This window comes from Mytilus californianus, unplaced genomic scaffold (genome assembly GCF_021869535.1).
Source record: "Mytilus californianus isolate M0D057914Y unplaced genomic scaffold, xbMytCali1.0.p SCAF_13, whole genome shotgun sequence".
NCBI classification, from domain to species: domain Eukaryota; kingdom Metazoa; phylum Mollusca; class Bivalvia; order Mytilida; family Mytilidae; genus Mytilus; species Mytilus californianus.
In genome coordinates, this window is record NW_026262615.1 from 7314004 (window position 1) to 7340387 (window position 26384).

The 26384-nt window shown below is 33.3% G+C and overlaps 1 protein-coding gene across 2 annotated transcripts; it reads left to right on the top strand.

The window, feature by feature from the left end:
• The first annotated feature begins 1227 nt into the window (after positions 1-1227).
• Positions 1228-26163, top strand: LOC127723084 (tetratricopeptide repeat protein 38-like). Of its 2 annotated transcripts, none has more exons than XM_052229519.1 (14): positions 1228-1312; positions 4641-4718; positions 6414-6495; positions 7831-8002; positions 10362-10535; positions 12933-13008; positions 13963-14082; positions 15747-15806; positions 18374-18412; positions 18944-19025; positions 19418-19583; positions 21408-21564; positions 22971-23044; positions 25500-26163. In XM_052229519.1, exons 1-14 carry the CDS (start codon positions 1277-1279, stop codon positions 25588-25590), a joined length of 1407 nt encoding a protein of 468 aa, XP_052085479.1. In that variant the 5' UTR covers positions 1228-1276; the 3' UTR covers positions 25591-26163. The 2 variants fall into 2 exon arrangements, with proteins under 2 accessions (XP_052085479.1, XP_052085481.1); XM_052229521.1 differs by having other exon boundaries at positions 1229-1307.
• The last annotated feature ends 221 nt before the right edge of the window (positions 26164-26384 follow it).

A 26384-nucleotide genomic window follows, 5' to 3' on the forward strand; every position in this document is an offset into this window, starting at 1 on the left:
TATTAGAGAGAGAAAAAAAATCTATTTTTTCTATGAGTACATGTATGTCAAAATCGTTTTGTTTGATATTCGTTTTCTGCTTTTAATAAACAAATACTTACTTATTCTTAAATTCACATCTTAAAGGAACCTCCAGTGGGTACACCTGTTCAGCCGATTGTCACTAATCTAATGTTACATATATTTTGGTATTCATTTAGAATTCATGCTAATGCTCATGTTTATTTCATTTTATTCTTGCATGTTTTGTTTCATGCATGTTTTCATATTTCGTTGACCCAAAGGGTGACTGGAAATTAGAAATATGGTCACTACTGGTCTTCTTCCGAACGGCAGTAAAACCTTGCTAAAATGGGGCGTTCATTTGGTATTTTTGCTATTTTACATTTGGCTGTGCGGGATGTATAAATACACAACCAGGTTAAAATGTGGACGTTTAATTTCTTGCCTCGTGGAGAAAGATGGCCACGCTCTCTGCACGTTCAGAACCCTTGTAACAACTCTATTAGGAGTTCGATGGTGGCCTGCAGCAATGCAAAATTTCTGTCCTTAACCCTTATACCCTCATTTTCCAGTGACAGTCTAAATTACCCCGAACTTCATCCCGCAATACCAATTGTATTTATTGTTAATTTGTTCTCGTCTTGAACATGCGTGAAATATTTACCACTGGACGTTAAGCAAATAACAATCAATCAATTAATCAATCCTATTTCGTTGACTTGACCTTGCATGACCTGAAGTTTGTTTACATATGTCTACTAGCATTTCTATGCATGAATAAGTTTGTATGCTGTAACCCGAAACGTTATGATTTAAATGGTATACTACTGAACCGGTATACTAACATACTTAATCATTTCTCTTGATTGATTTATAATTGGATGCTCATCGCCGTTTAGGAGTATAAATCCAGGGGCGAATCCAGCCATTTTTAAAATGGAGGGGGGTTCCAACTATATGTCCCCAATCAAAAGCATTGAATGATCGTCAAAAAGGGGGGTTCCAACCCCCGGAACACTCCCACACCCTCCCCCTTTTTGGATCCGCCACTGAAATCAAGGGCTGCTGATTTGCAGAATAGAATGTATCACTCAGTATTAGATAATCCCATATCTGTATACCCCAAAATCTATTTGTCCCAAAGGTATGGTATAATTCTTTGACACGATCTTAAATAATGAACGTTTCTTTGGTTGTTGAGTATAGCTCTATTTATAGATAATTATTTTATACATGTACACACTTCATTATTATATAGGACAACATACAAGCTATGAAGAATCAACGATCTAATTGGAGAGGATGTAAGGTATTATATTTTGTTTAAAACCTGTTAAATTTAAGGAGGTCCATTGGATTTAATGTTATCGTACACCTATGTTTCAAGGAAGTAAGCTAATTTTATTTTAAACAAGCATTATAAACTGTTTATTAACGGACCATTGATAAAGCGAGACAATATACCAGTCGGGGTAACAATGGACTTTGGCAGGTGAAAGATTGTTCACTCGATTGAATAATCTATAAATTACTTGTTTTCAGATAATTTACAACATACATTTTTTATAAACATTGAATAACATACAAATACGAGACATTCCTGTATAATATGGTGTATTTCGATATGCATGATGTATTAGATTTGAGTGATAGACTGTGTAAAACTAGGCTTTAAAGAATACTGTCTAAATTACAATATTAGGTCAATGTCATGTCAGAAAAATATAAACTTTTTCGTAAGATGCTGAGAAACTGGAGAAGAGCGAGGTTTTACCAAGGCCTTCCCCAGTTTTGTGCGGAATAAAATAAAGTTTACATTTTTCTGACATTAACTAAATATTGTTTTTATACTGCAACTTAAATTAAAAGATTGAAAGCTATTTAAATTTTAACACAATTATAAACTTGTCTACATCCCTAAATGAACCCCTGATTGTGGAAAAAGTGATCCGAGATGAAATTGACATTGTGAGTGAATATATTGCCGTTTTACGTTCTGTGGTAGCTATTACACGCAGACAGACATGTAATCTAACGTGGATACATTAGTCTGACCGATACCCCAAGGATTGACTGAGATATAGAAATATGGTCATCCCTGGACTTTCTTTGTTAGATGAGAATTTTACCAAAGTGGTAGATATAGAATAGTAAATGCTCACCATGAGACCACCAAAGTGGTAGATATAGAATAGTAAACGTTTACCATGAGACCACGTAAGTGTTAGATAACGTACTACTATTTTAAGAGTTTATCCCTTAAACCAATAATGCTATATTTTACAATGATATTCCAATATTGATTAATCTGTACATGTATGAGGGTCTGGATGGGTTTTTTATCCTGCAATCGGCCTTTCTACTACACTAATACAGGGGTACTAGCCATGACATTTGCAGGCTTATGGGGGTACCTTGTCTAAAAATTTGCTTTTTTTATATTTATCTACAACATACTGAAACAAAACACTCTGTCGTCTTATTATGACTTATTTGTTGTAATAACAATGAAGCGAGTCTTTTTGAATATCGGCATAATGAGACTATTCAATGACGACTTTTTTATTTTTGAAGGTAATAATCTATAAAATACAAAATTATTGTATTTTATTGGCGATTAGTAATCTCCCAAAGCGTATTTGAATACAAATTTCAAATGAATTAAATTTACTACTATACAAACAGTTCTTAGCTCTCTTTTAGAAAATGTAATTTAAACTTGTTGTAATGAAGTTAGTATCAAATTTGTCAAAGACAGCTTTTAGAATTATTTTTTTTGATTTGTCTTTTAACTTAGATTTATGATGCATGTATCTACACCACATAGCATACGAAGCGTTACAGTTTATAAGAAGTTGCTCTCATGTATGCATTTGATACGGTGCATTTATTATGGATATATTTTAGACTCCATTTATGAAAATCTATAGAGCAAATAATTTAGATTTTTTTTATCAATTATGTATGTAGATTCAAATATTTTTCACTTCAAACGATAACTTAAAATTTCTTCAGATTTATAGTTCAGTACCAGCAAAAAAAAAGAAGCCAAGGTAAAGTGTTTATCTCTTCTTCACAAATACTTAATATTCAAATGAATCTCGAGGAAGTTAAAGGAAACATCCGAAAACAGTTATAAATATATATGTAAATGATTGATTTACTTTCAATTTATATATTAGTTTTACAGGGCTTCAACTTATGAAGTCAGAGGCGGATTTTTATATAGATTTCTTTTCTTTTCTTTTTTATTAAGTTTTGGGGTGCTGGGCCGCAGCTACATATATGGTATATCATAAAGTTTTGCCACTCCCAACGTTGTCATAGTACCCCACCCTTTTCAAAATCTTTGAACTGCAACTAGAAGTTAATTACTAATATAAATTGAATTTACGATGCAAACCTATTTTACGACATCTTTGGACTTTTATGATAAATACTGTGTCTGGTCTCTTTACTTATCTATGGAGTAACTGTACATCGCATATATTCACGTCAATCGTTTTATACCAACCGACTGTCCCTTGTATAGATAAATGCATTTTGTTTCGTTAAATCCATTTCAGAAGCTTGTTTTCTTATGTAAACTACAATATTTTACAGTTCGTGACAAATTTATGTAAACAAGAGCGTTTAAAATAATAAATGATGGGAGGGGGCTATTAAGTGGCTATGACTTTAAGATAAGAAGATGTGGTATGATTGCCAATGAAAAAAATCTCCACCAGAAACCAAATGACGTAAAAGTTAACAACTATAGGTCACCGTACGGCCTTCAACTGAAAAAAGGACCCCAAATTGTTATCAATTTACGATTAGTTTGCTTGTTTTAGCTAAAAGCTTATATAAATTTCATGTGCAATGGTAAAAAACATCCAAAACATAGATTTAGAATAGAAATACGAAAGGAGAAGGTCCGATAAGGGCTAATTTCGGCCTAAAATTCAGAGTACATTGTACATCTGATAAAAGATTTTTGACATTTTTTAAACACTCTAGTGTCAACTTAAGTCGATTCAATTAGTCTATGTTAAAGATTTTAACCAATTTGGTCATTAAAGACGCTCAAATTCTAGCTTAAATATGAAAAAATCTATCAAATATGCCATAAAACGTCACTTTTCAGATGGCTTTTGTCTAAAATGGAAGTGGCCACATTCGTGTTCAGTCTCAACATTTATATATGTTATGTATTATCATTAAATACAACATATATTTAAATATTAAGACTGAACACAAGTGCGGTCACTTCCATTTTAGACAAAAACTGTCTTAAAATTAACACAAATTGTGACGATTTCAGTATTGTTGCATGAAAAAAGGATGCTAGTACCATGATGCATGTCCATTGTATTGTCAAAAACAACCCATATTTATGTAACACAAGTATTCTACTTTCCAATAAATAGCTACAAGTGACATTTTTAACTACTTTGTAAAATCGCTATATTATGGGGCCAAAAAGGGGTCTTACCGGACCTACCCCTTTACATAACGTTTATATCTAATAGTTAACGGCATTTTTCTAACTATGACGTTCTACCCCCATGCATAAGCCTGGAAATGTCATGGCGGGTCACATATGTGTTTAATTCACTAGACAATTGTAATTCATTTCTTCATTCATTTATTTTAAGGACTGGATTGATTTCGGAACACCTCTAACTACAACGAGTGATGAAGCTTGTAAGTTGTACGATGCGGTATTGACACAGGTTAGTACAACGAGTGATGAAGCTTGTAATTTGTACGATGCGGTATTGACACAGGTTAGTACAACGAGTGATGAAGCTTGTAAGTTGTACGATGCGGTATTGACACAGGTTAGTACAACGAGTGATGAAGCTTGTAAGTTGTACGATGCGGTATTGACACAGGTTAGTACAACGAGTGATGAAGCTTGTAAGTTGTACGATGCGGTATTGACACAGGTTAGTACAACGAGTGATGAAGCTTGTAAGTTGTACGATGCGGTATTGACACAGGTTAGTACAACGAGTGATGAAGCTTGTAAGTTGTACGATGCGGTATTGACACAGGTTAGTACAACGAGTGATGAAGCTTGTAAGTTGTACGATGCAGTATTGACACAGGTTAGTACAACGAGTGATGAAGCTTGTAAGTTGTACGATGCGGTATTGACACAGGTTAGTATTTATTTTATTGATACATTGATGCGTTGTACTGAAGACAGTTATAATAAGAAATTAACATGTTTATTCCTGGGCCGACTAAGGACACGAAAGTTAACACATGAAAACGACACCAATAGTTCTACAGAGTTATATAGAATTAAAAAGTCAAAAGCCTGCATTGAAGGTCCAAAGTCATGTGATAGTAGCTATTTCGTACACTCATGATATGTACATGTATACCCACACAATTTAGTGCATAGAAGTTTTTTAATGTTCGTTTTTTTTATGTTTTTTTTTTTGTTTTTTTATAATTTAATTTTGGATGTAACACGTCTTCTATTTGGCTGAAAGTTTATCAGATCATAGAGATAAATATGTCGTGTGGCCGTGACGTCACAACGTTATTTTCGTGATTTACTCCTTAAAAACGGAATTTAGAATCAAATTATAAAGAATGACTGTAATATTTTTTTATGTCTATTCGAAATAACGTCAAAAATGTGGGGCACACTTTTAAATAACTCGCTACGCGGGTTATTCAGTGTGCACCACATTTTTGATGTTATTTCTTCACTCGCACCTTTGAAGAGTTTGACCCAATAATCCTTTTCATTTGTATATATGCACCAATAAGAGGATGAAAAATTGAAATCCTTTGCGAAAAACACAATTTTACTTCGGGGTGCGAGACCCATTTACCACTCTACCAACTTATCTGAAAGTGTATATAAAAGTGTTCATATAAGATCTATTCATTGATTACGTTAAAAGTTCGCACCGTTTTACTTCCCTTTATATTACAAGATTTTAAAGTCTTAAACATTTCTTGATGTGTTGGATTGCTGTCTTATTGACGTATATAATTCACATATTCTTTTAGTCAATAAAATGTCAGAATCGATCGCAATTGTCATCTTTTAATTAAATGCTTCAGTAAAAAACACTCAGAAACTATATCAGATAAACATGATTCTCCGAAAGTTTTAAAGGACTAACTATAAATGCCTTGAACCCCATGGACCATGGGTTGAATGGGGATAGACATACAGTCATTCCTGTACTTCTCCCGTCAGACAGTAAACCCTTGCTAAAGTGGGACGTCTATGTGACTGTATAGGATGTACACACCATTATTTTCTATTCTTTATAATTTTTTGGGGCTCATTTGTCTTTTCATTATTTTTTTGTTTTTGGCCATTATCCTCTATTCTGTAAACCCCATCCAGACTCTAATATATGAACAATTTTATTATTATTTATATACTATGTTTTTAGTATGTTGGCTGGTACGATGAGAGCTCTGTGGGTGGTATTGAGGTCAGTTTAGATAAGATGATGGCAGCTGATCCTAACTTTGGTAATCATTAATTTGTATATATATATTTTTTTTATTTGTTACTAGTTGACCATATTGATATTGATAGATATATAAAAAGAAATGAATAATTGGTATACTTTACACATGAACTTTAAAACATACATAAAATAATCAATCCCTAGCCATATAATTCAGCTTATGAGACACATACATATCATGAAACATATACATGTTCTTAAGATCCAAATGTAAAACTAATAATTACATTACATGTATGTTTCACGAGAATCCGTATTGGCTAACAACAATCACGCGTCATTCAAAAGTTAACCTTCATATCAAAATGAAATGTTACATTCGTAATGATACGTGCTTCCACAAGAAAGTGCACAGGTATATAAAAGAAAAACTTGATAACATTTTTTTTCATGGTCTTAGAGTAAAAATGTAATCATAAGGAATGTATGCCTCTTTTAGTAATTTTATAGGGTTGTAAAGCTGCACAACTGTCCAAACCACCAACATCACACCCCCCCTAAAAAAACACAAAAAAACAACAACAACAACAACAACAAAAAAACAAACAAACAAAAATCACACACAATCAATGACAAACAACATTGAACAACAAACGGTCCAGTATAGTTTGACTTAGGTCTTTGATCAGTTTTAATACTGTCTCACTATGGGACGGGGGTAAAACCAGTTTTTTGTACACACTCTAATCCATCGGCAGAGGAACAATAGTTCGTAGTAAAACCTTAACGAAAGTTTACTCAGTTTGTATCAAAGCTTTAATTTCCCGTTTGATGTTCAAGTTTTATATCGTTCTGAACTGCTTCCTGTTGGACGTTATTCTCCCAAATCAGAATACCTACGATTTGAACTTTGGTAACTAATAAATTATTTGTAACCCAAATTATTTAATTGCTGGATTAACTCTACGGAGAACTTCGTGTCATCGTATTACAATCCCACTAAAATCACAAGTCTGTAGCCTGTAATTAAGCGGTTGTCGTTGGTCGTTGTTTATCATATTTGTTTCTCGTTTATCGTCATGTACTTCAGGCCGCTAGTTTTCTCATTTGAACTGTTTTACATTTGGTCGTTTCGAGACCTTTTATATCTTAATATACGGTATGGGTTTTGATCATAGTTGAAGGCCCTACGGTGACGTATAGTTGCTTACATCTACGTCATTTTGTCTCTGGTGGATAGTTCAATCATACCACATCTTCTTATTTTAACAAGAAAGGGAAAAAGAACAGCCTATATACATACGATATTGCAGCTGCGTACCAGTTTCATAAAAGAGAGATTGATAAAATATTTGTGTTATATTTTTAAATGTCTAATGAAGACTGCTTTTTTCAGTAATGGGTCATGTGATTAAGAACGGATTAGATTTACTCGGAACTGGTAGAACAATCGAATTGGACCCAGATTTCAAAAAAGACATATACAGTTTGGGAAAAATTGCTGAACAACAGAAAGTTTCTTCCAGGGAACGAAAACATGTATCTGCAGTGAAATTATGGGCAGAAGGGTTTGTTTAAATATTAAATGAAAATATTTAAGAAACACATTATAACTCATTAACAATTACACAACATTGACATATATGTGTTGATCCACATGTGGCATGGCACCCGTCGTGTTGCTTATGTTATTACAAATCAGGTAAATAGTCTAATTCGGTAAGTCACATTCGTGAAAAGGGAGGGTATTGTAGTTACGACATAAGGAACATATCCGATATCATCTGTGAAACGGTTATTCCATAACGGTCAACCAACTCGTGATGGCGTCCGTAAAATTTACGAAGGCATGACTTCAACTTCACCATTTGGAACCATTTACAACATGTACATCAGCTTTGAAAACTTTAAGTTGATTCATTGCATTATTTACTGTTTTTTCCTGTTTTGTTTTCGTAAGGTGTTTTTTTAATTATGAAATTATTTTAGTGATTTTCACAAATAAGACATGTGTAAGTATTCAGTAAACATATTGATGTTTATTCTAAATATAACCAATTTTTATCGATTTTACCATCATACCTAACTAATAATCTTGTTTATGAACGAAAGCACCAAATAATTTCAGTCTGTTTAACGCGTATTAAAGTCTTTATTCCCTGACAATCTCAGCAAATATACAATGAGTTTGCTCATTGTGGAAACTTTATCGAACAATTTAGTTTTTTTAATGAGTACCATTAAAACGTTTAATCCCAGGGGCGTAGCTGCCGTTAGTCACTTTAGGCACGTGCCTACACATAATTTTTCACAAATATTTTTTTTATTAAGAAAAATAATAAACAATGTTATCTGTAGATGCATGTAAAGTCGTCAAAACTCTTTAACTATCGAATGTCATTTGTACACTAGTGTATCATCCTTAGTGAATCAGTGGAGTATTGGAACTGTATGGCATTATATCCCACCTTATATAGAAACTAAAAACTAGAACTTTAATTGGTTCAGATCATTTCACTTCTATCAACAAATACCTGAATGAACCTCAAATTAGATAAACGATTTTTTTTTAATTAGTTGTTGTTGGCCCAAGTTCAATCCGATGTCTAGTGTAGAGAGGATGCCACGCTCTCTGCACGTTAAGAAACTTGCAACAACTCTTTGAGGGGTTCGTAGGTCGTCTACTGAAAGGCAAATTTCTGTTCTTATCCAATAAACCCTCATTTTCCAATTAATGGCATTTCCAAATTTCTAGACCTTCATCCTGGACGACCCCTATTTGTTTTAGTCCTGAACATGCATGAACTATTTGCCACTAGACGTTTAGCAATCAATCAACCAATCATCTAGCTTTCAGTAACTTCGAGTACTCTCAGATCTACGTGTAATGAACATAATTATTCAAATTCCTAAGCAGGTGGGGATTTTACAGTACAGGATATAAAAAAATATAAATTTCTTGAATTTTGTTAAATAGTATGAACAGATCAGAACTTCTGCATGACGTATCGAGTGTGTGTGTGTGTGTGTTTGTGTGGCCGGGGGAGGGTGAAGGTTTAAGAATTAAAAGATGTATGGTCGATGCGTAGTCCTAAAGTTAGTATTATTATGTAGTAGTCTCATGCAGTGTTTACGTGCCTATTTTTTTAATGTAGGATCGTCAATATGTACTATCAATTGACGTATATATCAATTATACTCAATTAGAAACAGGTTGTGCTGCTTAATAAAGGGCTACGCTGATCCACGCTGGGCAATGCATATTGGAAATATTGATTTTCTTTTATATTTCCGATTGTACTGCCGGTAAATTCATCAGTCAGATGAAATTGTAGAATTATGTTTATTTTTTCGACATTTTTTTCATGTCTATTATCATGATAAAATGACCAAAAATAAAAATTTTGCAACTAAAATGCTGAAAACCGTTTTCCGTCTCTGCCCTTGACCTGCTGGGGGCCTTAGGCGGCCCCCAGACCCCCGGCCGCAATTTGTGACTACAATTTATTGGATACCTAGCTACGCCCCTGAATCCCGCTGCAAATGTTTGCACCTGTCCTAAGTGAGGAATCTGATGTACAGTAGTTGTCGTCTGTTTATGTAATTCATACGTGTTTCTCGTTTCTCGTTTTTATATAGATTAGACCGTTGGTTTTCCCGTTTGAATGGTTTTACACTAGTAATTTTTGGGGCCCTTTATAGCTTGCTGTTCGGTGTGAGCCAATGCTCCGTTTTGAAAGCCGTACCTTGACCTATAATTGTTTACTTTTATAAATTGTTACTTGGATGGAGAGTTGTCTCATTGGCACTCATACCACATCTTCCTATATCTATTGTGATGTCTGAGCGAATATTTTGTATTTCAAAGAGACATCTAAAGCTTATAATGTTTGGGAGAACATCTTGTTTTCTGCTAATGTATTTCAGGGAGACGTCAAAAGCGTGTGATGTTTGGGAGGACATCTTGCTCGACAATCCACTTGATATGCTTGCTCTAAAGTTTGCTCATGACTCTTATTTCTATCTGGCGTATCATCCACAGATGAGAGATGGAATAGCAAGAGTGATGCCATACTGGAAAAAGTCGATGCCGTTATACGGGTATGTGTCAAGTTTGAGGACGGAAAACATGTTTGATGATTGTGTTAAAAGAGAGGCAAAGAATACCAAAGGGACTTTCAAACTCATAAGTCGAAAATAAACTGACAACGCTATGGCTAAAATAGAAAAAGACAAACAGAAAAACAACAGTACACAAAACAACATAGAAAACCAAAGACTGATATGTATGCATCATTTCGGACAATTTATCAGTTCATGTTAGAGCTCCCATGCAGTAGCTCCAAGTAGCTCCCAGTATGGAAAATGTATGTCCATTATGCAACTAAATTTTTGTGTTTCAGCTGCAATTTATAATTTGTCAAATATTTAACCACAGGTAAACTGGAAAGGACCACGGAGGTACCTCGTGACCAGAAGCTATCTTCAATAGTCGTATTTTCTACTTAAGATTTTTTGTTCTTATTGATTTCCTGCATTCAATTTTTGTTATATTGAATCCCAATATCAAGCATGGGATGCGTTTTTTTTGCACTTTCATCCAATGCACTAAAACATATTTAAAAAGCACATACTTTTAAAGCACATATTGTTTCATTCCCGTGCTTTTAACCTTTTATTTAGCGCATTCGTGTTGTACAAGCATGTATGCAATAAAGCTAATAAGAACTTGTATAATTTTGAAACCAGCCCACAGTTTTTGTCTACTTTTGTCTAGAAATCCCACATACTATACATTATCACCAAAGCGAGAGAAAAAGCTGCATGTTCTAGTGTTGAATTTGTTCAATAGAAATAACTTTCCAAGATGGTGTTTAGATTTATGTGGACACATTCTTTTGGAAAGGGGACTTCTCTTATTTAAAATTACACATATCAACTGTATAAGGATTAAGTTAACTCATTATGTATATACAAATAATGATGTAACTTAGTTATTATAAATCAAGGTATAACACACAACCACATGTAAATACCATGAAGATTATTTATAGTCGCTTCCCTTTGGAAAATACTTATTGTGATGTAAATGAAATTTTGTTACCAGATCCTCATTTTGGAAATAATGAAGCTACATCTATGTATTTTCGAATTTCATATAATTTAATTTTGGATGTAACACGTCTTCTGATTGCTGAAAGTGTTTTGTCTATCAGCTCATAGACATAATTTTGTCATGCCGCGGTGACCGTGACGTCATCAACGTTTTTATACGCCCGTTTACGGAACGTATTATGGTATACCGTTGTCCGTCTGTCCGTCCGTCTGTCCGTCCGTCCGTCGTCAACATGTCGGACAATAACTCAAAAACGCTTTAACCAATTTACATGAAACTTTGGTGAATTGTTCATATCTATTGACGTAAGCTTCCTTTCAATTTTTAAAAATTTTGGATTTTGCGTTTCCGAGTTATGGGGTTTTATTTATTAAAAAAAGGGGGATTTTCCAGTTTTCGGACAATAACTCAAAAATGCTTTGAACAGTTTTCATGAAGCTTTAGTGAATTGTTTATAACTATTGATGTGAGCTCCCTTTCGATTTTAATAAATTTTATTTACGTTTCCGAGTTATGGGGTTTTATTCATTAAAAAAATGGAGCTTTTCCAGTTTTCGGACAATTACTCAAAAATGGCTTGAGCAGTTTTCATGAATATTTGGTGAATTCTTTATGTCTATTGATGTGAGCTCCCTTTCGAATTCAATAAATTTTAGATTTTACGTTTCCGAGTTATGGGGTTTTATACATTAAAAAAGGGGGAATTTCCAGTTTTCAGACAAATACTCAAAAATGCCTTGAGCAGTTTCATGAAACTTTGGTGAGTGGTTTATATCTATTGAAAAAGCAACGGACGTATCATGCGCTCATGGTGCAGCTGTTTATTTCATGATTTACTCCTTACAAATGGAATTTAGAATTATATTATAAGGAAAGACTGTACTATTTTTTCTGTCTATTCGAAATAACATAACAAAATGTGGTGCACACGTAGCGGGTTATTCAGTGTGCACCACATTTTTTATGTTATTTCTTCATAGACAGAACAAAAATATTACAGTCATTCCTTAAGATGACAAAAGTCTAGACACTACAGCAAGTTTTACATAGTGGTTTACATACAATTCGTTTTGATTGATTGAAAATTCAGGCCTGTGTCTAGTACACTTTAAAAATAAACTTATACAGAATTATCTTTAAATGATTGAGTTATTGGTGAATAGTGACATTAAAGGTAATATATGTTGCATCTACATGTGTTTACAAATATAATTACAAATGACTGATTATAGTACATATCAGTGCATGTATCTTAATTGCTTGAATGAAATGTTTTTTTGCAAAAAATGTTTGTTGGTTTGTAATGATTTATAACTGTTCTGAACATATTATTTGATATATCGACTGCCGAAAGAGAGACTTATTGAATAAGTTCTTTGTAGGTATCTACTTGGGATGCATGCTTTTGGATTAGAAGAAACAAATTTGTATGATCATGCAGAAAAGACGGCAAGAAGGGTACTGGATTTTGATATATGCAACTTAATATTGTCATTATAAATGAAAAGAAAAGATATGGTGTGGTTATACATTAAAATCTTTGTCTGTGGACAGTAATATGTTGTTTCATCATAGTCGCAAATATACCTCAATTGCTTATTATCTGCGTTGACATTGGTGAAAGCACCGCGGGTCTAGTAACCGCTTCACTCCATCCGTCCGTCCGAAAGACTTTGGACAAACAACTCTCGTCAAAACCTTTCTTGGTTTCTATGGAAAGAAATATTTTTTTATTTGGTATGGAGCTTGATTATACGTGCAATCTTTACATTATCGGTGCAACCACATGTTGTTTGCTTATAGTTTTGAAATTTTACAACACTCTCTGTACAAGATAATATTTTGTCAATTTTTCTTGGCTTCAATGGAAGGAAATTAACAGTTATATGCTTTTGTATACATGTCACCTCAATCAACTGCATACAGCGACACAGGTCTAGACACGGTATTAGTCTTGTTTTTTAATATGAATAATCACATTACATAGAAGGTCCATACGATTTCGTTATATAATTGGCCGAGGCATTTCAAAAGTTATATTTTATTTCCGTATTAAATGCACCATTTATGACTACACATACTCTCTGTGACAACGTTAGAATAATGTATACAAAAACAAACGGAAGCTTGATTTAATTTCGTAATTTTATGGTTGTGGCATGAAACTGTAGTTATAAGTATTGGATGCTTATTTTTGTAATTTTTAAGGGCTTGAAAAGCGTTGATTGTGCGGTCATATTTAGTACGAACCGCTTTAGCGCTTCATACACAATGTGCTTCAGTAAACCCTTTGACACCACAACAAGATTACAAAAGGATCATTCAATTCTTATTTATAAATCAAAACAAAAAATAAATTCCAACACAAAGTAAGAAAACAATGAAAATAAGTTTTTTTTTTTTTATGTATAGAGCCTTGACATAAATAGACACGATGCTTGGGCTACCCATGCTATGGCGCATGTGTTCGAGATGGGAGGGCGCCAAAATGAAGGACTGCAATTCATGTCAGCGACAGAGAACGATTGGAATGTAAGTAAATAATACTATGATACGTGAACGAGTTATTTGTATTTTATCTAATTAAAATATAAGTTACGATGCACAATGATCTATGACTGCCTTACATGTATCTCAATGGATTGTAAGCTGCTGATGCACTATGATATGTGAGTAAGTAACCGATGTAATGAGATACCTGAGTAGGTAATATGTATCTTTGATTTTTATATCTCATTTGAATTTAAGTAACTGCATGCGGCACTAAGATACGCGAGTGAGTGACATGTATCTTTGTATCTTATCATAATGTAAGTAATTGCGGCACTTAGAAAGTGTGTGAGCTACAAGTATATCATTGTAATGTTAAGTGTCGATGCGCTTAGATACGTGCGTGAGTTGCAAGTATATCATTGTAATGTTAAGTGTCGATGCGCTTAGATACGTGCGTGAGCTACAAGTATATCGTTGTAATGTTAATTGTCGATGCGTTAAAAAACGTGTGTGAGTCACAAGTACGTCATTGTTATGTTAATTGCCGATGTGCTAAGATACAGGTGTGTGTTACAAGTACGTCATTGTTATGTTAATTGCCGATGCGCTAAGATACAGGTGTGAGTTACAAGTACGTCATTGTTATGTTAATTGCCGATGCGCTAAGATACAGGTGTGTGTTACAAGTACGTCATTGTTATGTTAATTGCCGATGCGCTAAGATACAGGTGTGAGTCACAAGTACGTCATTGTTATGTTAATTGCCGATGCGCTAAGATACAGGTGTGTGTTACAAGTACGTCATTGTTATGTTAATTGCCGATGCGCTAAGATACAGGTGTGAGTTACAAGTACGTCATTGTTATGTTAATTGCCGATGCGCTAAGATACAGGTGTGAGTTACAAGTACGTCATTGTTATGTTAATTGCCGATGCGCTAAGATACAGGTGTAAGTTACAAGTACGTCATTGTTATGTTAATTGCCGATGCGCTAAGATACAGGTGTGAGTTACAAGTACGTCATTGTTAGGTTAATTGCCGACGCGCTAAGATACAGGTGTGAGTTACAAGTACGTCATTGTTATGTTAATTGCCGATGCGCTAAGATACAGGTGTAAGTTACAAGTACGTCATTGTTATGTTAATTGCCGATGCGCTAAGATACAGGTGTGAGTTACAAGTACGTCATTGTTATGTTAATTGCCGATGCGCTAAGATACAGGTGTGAGTTACAAGTATATCATTGGGATGTTAGTAGTTGTAGTACAAAGATACGTGAATGTTGTTCCTAAAGTTTATACAAACGTATTTTGTGAGTGTATTTAGTTGTCTTGTATACGAGATTATAAAACTTATTCTAGTGACAAAATAGATTATTGATTTGTGACGAACTTTAGTTATTTGGAATTGGCGATATTATGATGTATTATGCATCATAACACGCAGCTGTACAAAAGTGAATCCAAGTAAAATTTGAAGGACATCTTTAAATTGGCCCTTGTGTGAAATAAAATCAGGAGAAATTTACCCTTGTGTGAAATAAATACAAGGAGATTGATCTTACCTCTTTAAAATTGACCTGTTTTCTCTTAACTATATAAAAAAAGAAGATAAAATCTGACATAACTGATCAATAACTTAGCTAGTTTTATTATCTAATACTAATTCCTCATTTGATTGACGTTTATGTGTTTTGTTTCAGATTTGTGGAATGATAGCATGTCATAACTACTGGCATTACGCTCTTTATAATATTGAAAAGGTAGATATATTTAGAAAAAAAAATATGCTTCTTGATAAAGACGTTTGTATTTGATTTTGAATAATTTTCAAATAGATTGACCCTGTTCATCATCACCATTGACAAACCATTAATGAAATTGTTGAAATGTTCATCTGGTGCAATCACATTGGTACTGCTGAATTGTACGCTGAATTAGGGTCCCGTTTTATTTTTTTTTCTTCTCCAGACTTGTTGTTGTCGTTCTTTGGTTATATACTAGTAATGGTTAGTTTGTTTTTATTTTCCTATGACACCTGAAATCAAACTGTTAGTCTTTGATGCATGATTTTTTTATTAGTTGTTATTAGGTTTGGCAGTAAATGCGAATACTCTCAGATCTGTACTTAGTGTCGTTTTTGTTGTGGGATGTATAAATATCCTGTCACGTCCGATCTATGTTTTTGTTAGCTGTTATCGATCTGATGACGTAAGCCCTTTTCAACTGATTTTTTTATAGTTTGTTCTAATGTTGTACTACTACACCACTGTCCCAGGATAGGGGGAGGGTTTGGCGCCAGCAAACTAGTTTAACCCCGCCACATTCTGTAGTTGGCGATCCCAAGTCAGGAGCGTATAATTCAGTGGTTGCTGTTTGTTGCTGTGTATCATATTTTTTTTTTGTTCATTGTTTTGTACATAAATCAAGCTGTTAGTTTTCTCGTTTGAATTGTTTTACATTTGTCATTTCGAGGACTTTTATAGCTGACTATGTGGTATGGGTTTGTTCAATGTTGAAGGCCGTATGGTGACCTATAGTTGTTAACTTCTATGTCATTTGGTCTCTGGCGGAGAGTTGTCGCGTTTGCAATCATACCACTTCTTATTTTTATATTTATTCATTTTGAGCTTTTTTAGTTTCCTTATTTTCACCTATTTCTCAAATGAATTTAGCAATTTAAAGAAAGATTTTTACATATCTTAGATCTTCCAGTATCTTATGTCTTTATTAATGTATTTGTTGTATACTATTTATAATTTCATCAAGATATCTAAGACTGGCAATAAAATATATCATATACGACAAAAAAATATAACGTGGTAAAAAAACATAAGTCAAACAAATTGTAAATAGGTCATGGTCTCACGAAAATCAGGCAAACAACAAACAGCAGTTTATAAAACACTACACAGAAAACATAACATTGAGCAACCCGAAAAAAATGATATTTATCAGAACTGACTAAAGTAAAACTGCTTGGTAGAATCAGAAAAGCATTTGTAGATACATAAGTTGATACTATTCACTCATCGTAAACTATAAATGTCCATATATTGTCAAAACAACAATAAACTGTTCGAACATTGATTAAGTTTCAATGCACAATGTACATGTATATTCACCGAGGTTCAAATATTTATGAGTCACTCTTAAAAAAACACGCAAGAAAGAAACCACAAGTGTAGCAACATATCCCTTATCATATTGCAAAAAAAAAAAAAAAAAAAAAAAAAAACTTTTTAATTTCTTCGGAGGAAATACGTTTTAACACAATGGCCGTATTTGTTCAATGCAAATTTAAGTTTATTAAAGTTAAGACTGAAATTAGAACTTTTTTTATTAAACCTTTGAAGTTCATTATATTAAATGACACATACATACATTTTGTGTACTGAATGTTTCAACGTGTCCCCCTGTATCTCCATACGTAACCAACCCTTGGAATGTCAACCCACGTACTGAATATGACGCTGACGCTGTTCCTTTGAGGTAGCCTGTGTCACAAATAAAATGCATATTTGAAAGATAATTTCAATGATTTTACCGCTTGTTTTTAATACACAAAAGTAAGGGCGGTTGACCGAAGGCGACAATGTATACTAGCACCCGTTCCCTTTCCTCAATATGTCTACATTGCCAATTACTAGCTGTCTAGGGGTTGCTGTTCCTTGATGTTAAAAGAAATGAGTTTTCGCTTTAATTCTGGGCCTCGCTGGCAAAATAGTCTAACTAGTTTATCAACAGTTAACACAAGCCTGTCACTAATCATGCTAATAAGGCTGACAGTTCGATCCGCACTCATGGCAGGAGCCTCCTATCATTATTGAATAATATTGCCATTTTTCCTACCGATTGAAGGTTGGTGATTATCTCCGGTTATTCCGACTTCCTCCACCAATAAACACCAGCCGCCACGATATATCCAAGAGTTCTAACAAGCACACACATTTAAATACCAGAGTAAAGACTGATGGGTCGGAGTCGTAATAATGTGTCCGGTAGGCATGACATGTCCCCTGACTGTGACATTAACAAACAGACTCAGTGTTTCGGTCTAGTACAAACAGGGTTAATTTCAAATTAACTTATTCTCCATATTGAATGCATGTACTATTTGCCACTGAACGTGTTGATCCGTCCTCCCTGTTGAAGACCATTCGTTCGTCTAAAGTTTTTCAGTCCTATGATCTAGCAAAAAGTCATCACATTTGCAACCATATCTTTCTATTTTATGTGTTCTTCATTCTAATTGTAAAATATGTTACAGTAATTGATTTGTTGTACAGTTAAGTTCATTATGGAATCATACATTAAATGTTTATTTCAGGGGAACTACTCTGATGCTGTAGGATTGTATGATACTCAGGTAGGACTTATATATACCATTTAAGTTTCTCGGAGAGGAAAGCTTAATATAGATCATATTTCCCAGGACATGATGGAAAATGAACACATATATATATTGTTTTTAAAGGGAGCTTTTGCAGTATACATTTTGTAACAATGTTTATATGAAAATCGATATTACTATGTATTTTGGCTGCACAAGTCAAGTATATAAAACTTTTAAACCAGAATGAAAACAAGACACCATATACATATACATTTACACTGGAATGAGTAAAACAAAGTAAGCAAAGATAACAACTTATTTGTTTAATTGATGAAGTTTAAAACTTTCTTTAAGTTCATATTGTTTTCAAGTGGCACTGCATGTCATGAATTCCAAAAGATAACATCATCGTTTTTGGAGTGTTATTTATAATATACAATACCCTGGGATACTGCATGCGTCTGATTAGTTCTTCATAAAACTAACTTTGTTTAACAATAGATAATATGATTTTCTTTGAGCTAGTTTTGCGAAAGGTACAACATAATATATTGTCTTATGAAGGTAGGACCTCTAGCGGCAAAATCTGGCGCAATGTTAGATATGGTTGACGCATGCTCATTGCTGTACAGATTACAGCTTGAAGGTGAGAATAAGCATAATTATAAGAACACACAACGGTAAATTAACTTTGGAAACAAATAAGAAGCCAACAAATTTTAATGCACGTGTTTCATTAACAGTAAATTTAGAGAATATAAAATTAAAACTCTTCTTAACTAATAGTATCTATTCTATAACTAGATCTACATAGGCAACAGTGGTGTACCGACGTTCAAATTTCACAAATCGACTAAAAGACAAACCAAGGTGACACACTCAAAATGAGGGAATCCCATGAACTCTGGAAGAAACGAGACCGGATGCGTCGACAGGGTAACCGTCTCCTGTCACTCGCAATGATAATCAACACCCAGTCAAAATGTCACAATCGGCAAAATCTAGTAATAATGATAATTATTTCATATTATTATTAAGGTGTAAACGTTGGAGATAGATATAAAGACATCCAGGAAGTATGCAGACAACATCTGGATGATCACGTGTTGGCGTTCAACGATGCTCATTGCATGATGTCCTGCATAGGATCAGGCGATAAACTTTCTACAGAAAAGTTGCTGGAATCAATGAGAAGTTTTGTTAAGTAAATATTGCTACGTGTTTTTGACACTTGATTGAATAAGCTAATCATGATCTTTGACTTAGATTAAAAGTATACAAGAATAAGGAGATGTGCTATGATTGCAAATTAGACAACTTTCCATTTGAGTTTGACAAAGATGTATACAACTATAGGGCGCTGTACAGCCTTCAACAATGAGCAAAAACCTATACCGTATACACAATTATAGGGCGCTGTACGACCTTCAACAATGAGCAAAATCAATACTATAGGGCGTTGTACGGCCTTCAACAATGAGCAAAACCAATACCGTATAGGACTCTGTCACTCAACGTGAAACAGTTTAAAAACAGAAAACTAAAGGCCATATTTATGTTTATAATAGTTTGTTATCAAGAATTGTGTATCAAGAGTCGGTTTTTACAAGCAAAACATTAATTTTTAAATGCATGGCTTTACCTTTAGTATTATGATTGCCTCTACACGTTAGTAAGCAACAATCAATCAGTCAGTAAACTGAAACTATTTATTATGTTTGTGTAATTATATGTTTTTCTATTCTTTATTTTCATTAAAGTTGTATACACATCGTTTAAAATACTGCTTTCTCCTTAGACACCACAAGACTTATTTGTAATCTACATAGGGTTATATATAATATCATAAAAGAGGGACGAAAGATACCAGAGGGACAGTCAAACTCATAGATTGAAAACAAACTGACAACGCCATGGCCAAAAATAAAAAGACAAACAGACAAATAATAGTACAGATGACACAACATAGAAAACTAAAGACTAAGCAACACGATCCCCACCAAAAACTGGGGGTGATCTCAGGTGCTCCGGAAGGGAAAGCAGATCCTGCTCCACATGTGGCACCCGTCGTGTTGCTTATGTTATTACAAATCCGGTAAATTGTCTAATTCGGTAGGTCACATTCGTGAAAAGGGAAGGGTATTGTAGTTACGACATAAGGAACATATCCGATATCATCTGTGAAACGGTTATTCCGTAACGGTCAACCAACTCGTGATGGCGTTGTAAAATTTACGAAGGGATGATTTCAACTTCACCATTTGGAATTCTTGGTTTAATAGCTTTCTTGTGAGCAGCAATCCTCTATCAAGGAAATCATGATAGGAAATACAAGCCTGGGAATATCGTATCAATTGGGAGATATATACTCCGTATGCAGGCGCTGCTGGAATGTTGCTACATAGAAATTGAAAGTTTACAATTGGGAAGCTGAAATCATCTCTTTTGTCGTAAAGTTTTGTTTTCAACCGACCCTCATTGTCGATTTGTAGATGTAAGTCAAGATATGAGGCAGACTTAACTGTATCTGTAGTATCCTTTATCTCTAGTTCGATGGGATAGATTCGTTCAACATAGTCACCAAATTTTGTATTATTTATATAGCGGAACGTAAAGTTAAAGGATATTGCAATATTTAAGGAATGATAGTAATATTTTTTCTCTCTATGAAGAAATTACATAAAAAATGTGGTGCACACTGAATAACCCGCGTAGCGGCTTATTTAAAAACGTGCACCACATTTTTGAGTTTATTTCGAATAGACAGAATTTTTTTTACAGTCAGTCCTTATATCTTAATTCTAAATTCCATGTTTAAGGAGTAAATCATGAAAAAACGTTGATGACGTCATAATCACATGACAAAATTATGTCTATGAGCTGATAGACAAAAACTTTCAGCCAATCAGAAGACGAGTTACATCCAAAATTAAATTATTTATAATTATCATGGACATATAACATAATTCTGGGAAACAATGATTCCCAATGAACTATGAAGCAAAAATAAAGATAAAATACTTTGCAGAAATGGAAAGGGTTACAATTGTGCCATAACAAGAGAAGTTGGACTTGCTCTCTGTGAAGCGTTAGTAGCCTATGATAAGGGGGACTATAGCAAGGCTGTGGACCTAGTTAGTCCAGTCAGATACCAAGCAATTAAGATTGGTGGAAGTCATGCTCAGGTATGTTTGTGTAGCCTTTCTGGTTTGACGAAAACTAATGTCAACATTTCTCTTGATTTTTCTGAATGATGGTATCCTTATGAATTTGTAAACTGTAACCCTCGCGTATATGGTTGATACTGACTTAATTCCGGTAGCGACATTTCTACGCGGTATGCTATCTTTAGTTGTGCTAGAACGTTTTCAATATCCATGTATATATGTACATGTCTTTTGGTTTTTATATCGTTAGGTTATATTTATGTATGGAATGTATCTTTCAAGCCCTGCTGGAAATTGAATTTTACAACACTTTAGAAATATGTTTATCAAATTTTGCATCGAAGGACGTCGCAAACCAAAATAATTGCATGTGAATCCGAGGGACAATACATTACTTTACTTCCATTCTTTGTTAATATATTTATGGATTAGATAATCAAATTTTGCAAAAATCTATCAAATTGAGGTTTTAGGATACCTTCAGGATTATAATTTGGTGTTCTATTTAGAAATCAGCAATTATATTGCTAGAACCTTACAGTACACATATCTTTTAAATTCAATTTTCAATTTGATTTGACAATTTCTAGATTTTGACCCAAATACAGGGTAAATTGACCTTACCTTATAAAGAAAACATTTAAAAAGACTTATGTAAGTTTACATGGATCTTCCTTTAGTTTGGGAGCCATTTAAACAACATAAAAATAAAGTTGAGGTTTGATGTTCTTTTCCAATATGATTTATACAGATACAGTTTAACTTGAGTACCAAATCGGTATCTATAAAAGTACATTTTTTCGTAATTGTTTTAAAGAAATGTTTGATACAATATTTACAAGTTTAGCATAAATTAAGAGTTTTGAAATCCAAGGCCTCACTTCAGATACATGCATACCGGGGTTTTGGAAGTATGAACATTCTACGTCAGATCAAAGGAACTTCGCTGATCACATAATGACAAATGGGAACGAAATATTGCTCCATTTTCGATAACTTTAGTATGAAGTTTCCATTGTGGATCAGAAAAATCAAAATAAAAAAAAGTATTTGTTTCTTCTTATTTTTGAATGAATTAATGAATTAATTGTATTTACATAAACTAATTAAAAGCCTACAGTGATGATGGTTATTATCAATTTTTAAATTATATTCAGTGCATGATTGACATAATTAAAGAAATAAACAAAGGCATTACTATTTATGATGTAAATAAAGGTATCAAATAAGTTTAACTGATTTATTTTGAATATTCTTATTAGTACATGAACTTTATGAAGGTCTTTCTTCTATTTGTTATTCCTGCCGGAGGTCGGTGGTTCTCTCCGGGCACTCCGGCTTCCTTCGCCGATCAAAACTAATCGACACGAAATAGCACAATATTTAAACACCAATCAATCAATCAATCTACTATTTGTTTTCAGAGAGATATATTCAATCAGTTTCTAATTCACTGTGCAATGAAATCAGACACAAAAGAACACAACAAACTTGCAAGGTAATTGACACTTATAAATCATGTAAGAAGCAAATAATAAAGTTCCTTTCCTGAGTAGTAACATACCCACTTCACCAGTGTCTTATGTCCGAATATTACACTACAGAGGCTTTAATGATAGATCACACTTTCTGTCATTCATCACTAAAAATGTTTCACGAATTATTTCAGACATCTTCGGATGACGGTATAATTATCGATATCTTATTATGCACCACCCGTCCGAGGTGTTTTTCTGGACTAACTTTAATCGGGAACGCTCACACATAAACGAGTCAAAGGCAGGGATGTGTATATACGCTGCAACGTTAGGACATTTATAAACAAAAAGAACCATAACAGAACAAAAAAAACGAAAATGTTAGAAAGTCGAAGAATTTCAAACTGAATTAGACCTCTAGGACCCAATCGGTACATTTTCATATTGCACTATTATTCAAGCGTCGTAGGATCTTAGAACATAAATATCGTATCTGTCAACTAATTCGTTATGATGACCATTGATTAATCTCTTGAAAATACGTGTCAGTCGTTCTTCGTCGTAATCCTGCTTCAGGAAATGTTGCCTTTAGTGAAAGCTGATTATTTAAACATGCACGAGCGTAACGTGCATCACCTTTTTCGTAAATACAAATATAGACTTTGTTGTTGGATGTATGGTTGGCTTTCAAATATTCGGCTTTGAGCGTTCCCGATGAAGGCAAATCCAGAAAAGAGCTTCGGATGCATGAAATTTATAACGTGTTGTTTTCATTTTTTGGTTTAACGTCTAGTGGCAGGTTCAGCTAATTCAAGACATTTTTTTTTCTCATTTGTATGGTGTTTAGTGTTCAGGTTATTCAGTTGGTTATGATTACGAATTTGTTTTCATTTTATTTTTTGGTGAAAAAAAATCTTATTTTCATTCCTATTCTTACCATTATACAATTTGAGTTGAACGTTTACCACGAAGACAACCTTTTAAAAGTTCATACATAGTCTCTTGTATTTCCGATAATAATAAAAATGAAGGATCAATTACATCTTAATAATAGTTATAAATATATATACAGTATATAAATATAACTATAATTTTGATCAGTGGCATTGATTGTTAATCTCGAAAATCCAAGCGACTTTTTGTCTAATATTACACATGAAAAAAAAAAAAACGATTACACATTTTATGAAATGATATGCACCTATTTTCTATCGACAATCAATTGAACTACGTACGATATACGTGTATAACATCCGGTCATAAATTAAATTATAAAGGGATTGACAACTTGTGTCAATTTAACACCTTGGTTTTATTGCCTATATGTATTAAAATACCACATTAGAATGGAAGGACCAGAAATAAGTACATGCTTATTAAAAAGTTATTTCTACTTTTTTTAAATTTTATGATTTATTTACTTTAGTTAAAACGGATCTTAAAAAAGTTCTCATATTAATTATTTCTCAAGTCAATTAATATTTTCATCCCGAAGTTACAAAATTCTGATTGTTCACACCGTTTAAATATATTTTCCTACTGCTGATAAATTGACCATGATAGAAATGTATTTAAATCAAATCATAACTTTTTACTTTACTTGAACATGCCGAATATTCTATATTTAACTTGTAATTTATTAAGTCCATCAGTTTGGAAATATCTAATTGTCTGCACCATGTCAGTACATGTACATGTATATGTATTGCCGCAATGCGTAAAGATTTTTCCCACAATTATAGTATTTATAGATTGTAACAAACTTTTGGAGCAATTGTTTTATTGCAGAATTTCATGAATGAAATATTTCGAAGACACAATTTATTGTGTACTTTCCCAAACATGAACGAACAAAAAGAAAACGTTTATATTATTGATATACAAAACGTAAAAGAAGACAATGTACATGTATATGCATGTTACCGATTAACTTACACCGCGTTAAAACTGACATTCTTACTTTTCTCGTAGTGTGATAGTGAAAATAATGTATTGATCCTTTTTTTTTATAAATAAATGGTAAGTTATATAGTACGAACTATAAAAAGTTTTTTCAAGATAATAAAAAGTGCTACCAACAGAAAAAAAAACAACCAAAAATAATTACACAAAGAAACTAATATTTTATTGTAATAAAGGTTCATCTATATTTATCATCAATTGTATCCGAAAAGAGAATGTACCATATATAAAACCATTTACTGGTCAATACAGGTTGATAAAATGCGTTGAAGCATAACAAACCGATAAATGTTGATAATTCTTATATGGTGTTATCACCATTAAGGAAAATGGGAACAGGATTGTGATTACGACAATTACAGTCAAGATGTCTTACTTTAATATGTATAGTGTGTCGTACGATTTTATTCAAGAGTTCATATTTGTGTGTAAACAGTATACGACATACACTCACATTTAGATTTAATTCTTGTATATGTGTAGTGTATGATGCAAAGTCTTGATTTTTTTCAGACAATTATTGGTCGAAAGAAAATGTTTGAAAGAGAATTCCCCTTTAACGGATAGATTAATGGCAAAAGCCATGGTACACCATACAGGTTAAAAGGTTTCAGTAATTTGAGATGAAAATAGACACGGATGCTAAGAAATCATCTACGCACCAATCAAAATAGAAATGTAGACAAGTATTTCCTAAATAATTTTGGAACAGTTCTATTTTCATGCATATATTTTTTTCATCACATTTGTTTTTTATGTATATTCATAACGTTACATAATATAAAGGTAATACACAAGAAACAGAACTGGTATCATAATGTTGTGTTGACTTTCATTTAAAGCATAGAAAATAAGATGTTGAACAGTTTATCAGTGAAACGGTTCAATGATTATTCGTCAAAAGCAAGGCAAGTCTGCATTGGAAACAGTATTTATTGTTCGATCTGTCAAGTGTCCTTATCAGTATAATGCAGTGAAGAACTGTTTCAAACTTCAGTATAGGTGTTCATTCTAAAATATTATTAGAGTCCTATGATTCAGGAGTCACATGTAATTTTTAAATATACAAAACAACCTTCTTTCCATCAGAAGTGATGTAATTGTCGGTATTCGGTAGCTGACACCTATGTATACGTTACACGTGCTACATGTAATTAAAGTTTGATATTGTACATCATTTACGTGGTTTTTGGTTTTGTTTCCCAACCGCAATACGTTTTCTGCATTTTCCAGTTTTTGCATCCGTCGTCCTGTATTGTGTTACAGAAGTTACTACAGTTTTGACCTGGATTGATGAGTGCAAGTTTATGGAGATGTAATATTGCGAGCATTGCATGTTGTCCTATGAACACACATTCTTCTTGTTATCTATATATTATATCATAATTATAGAAGTGA

What these genes read in the sequence shown, in the direction of transcription:
- LOC127723084 (XM_052229519.1), top strand. Translation starts at nt 1,277, where the DNA reads ATGAAGAATCAACGATCTAATTGGAGAGGATGTAAG. An exon ending in AAGTCGATGCCGTTATACGG is followed by an intron (nt 10,536 to 12,932) that starts GTATGTGTCAAG and finishes AGTTCTTTGTAG; the next exon opens with GTATCTACTTGGGATGCATG. An exon ending in GTACAGATTACAGCTTGAAG is followed by an intron (nt 19,026 to 19,417) that starts GTGAGAATAAGC and finishes ATTATTATTAAG; the next exon opens with GTGTAAACGTTGGAGATAGA.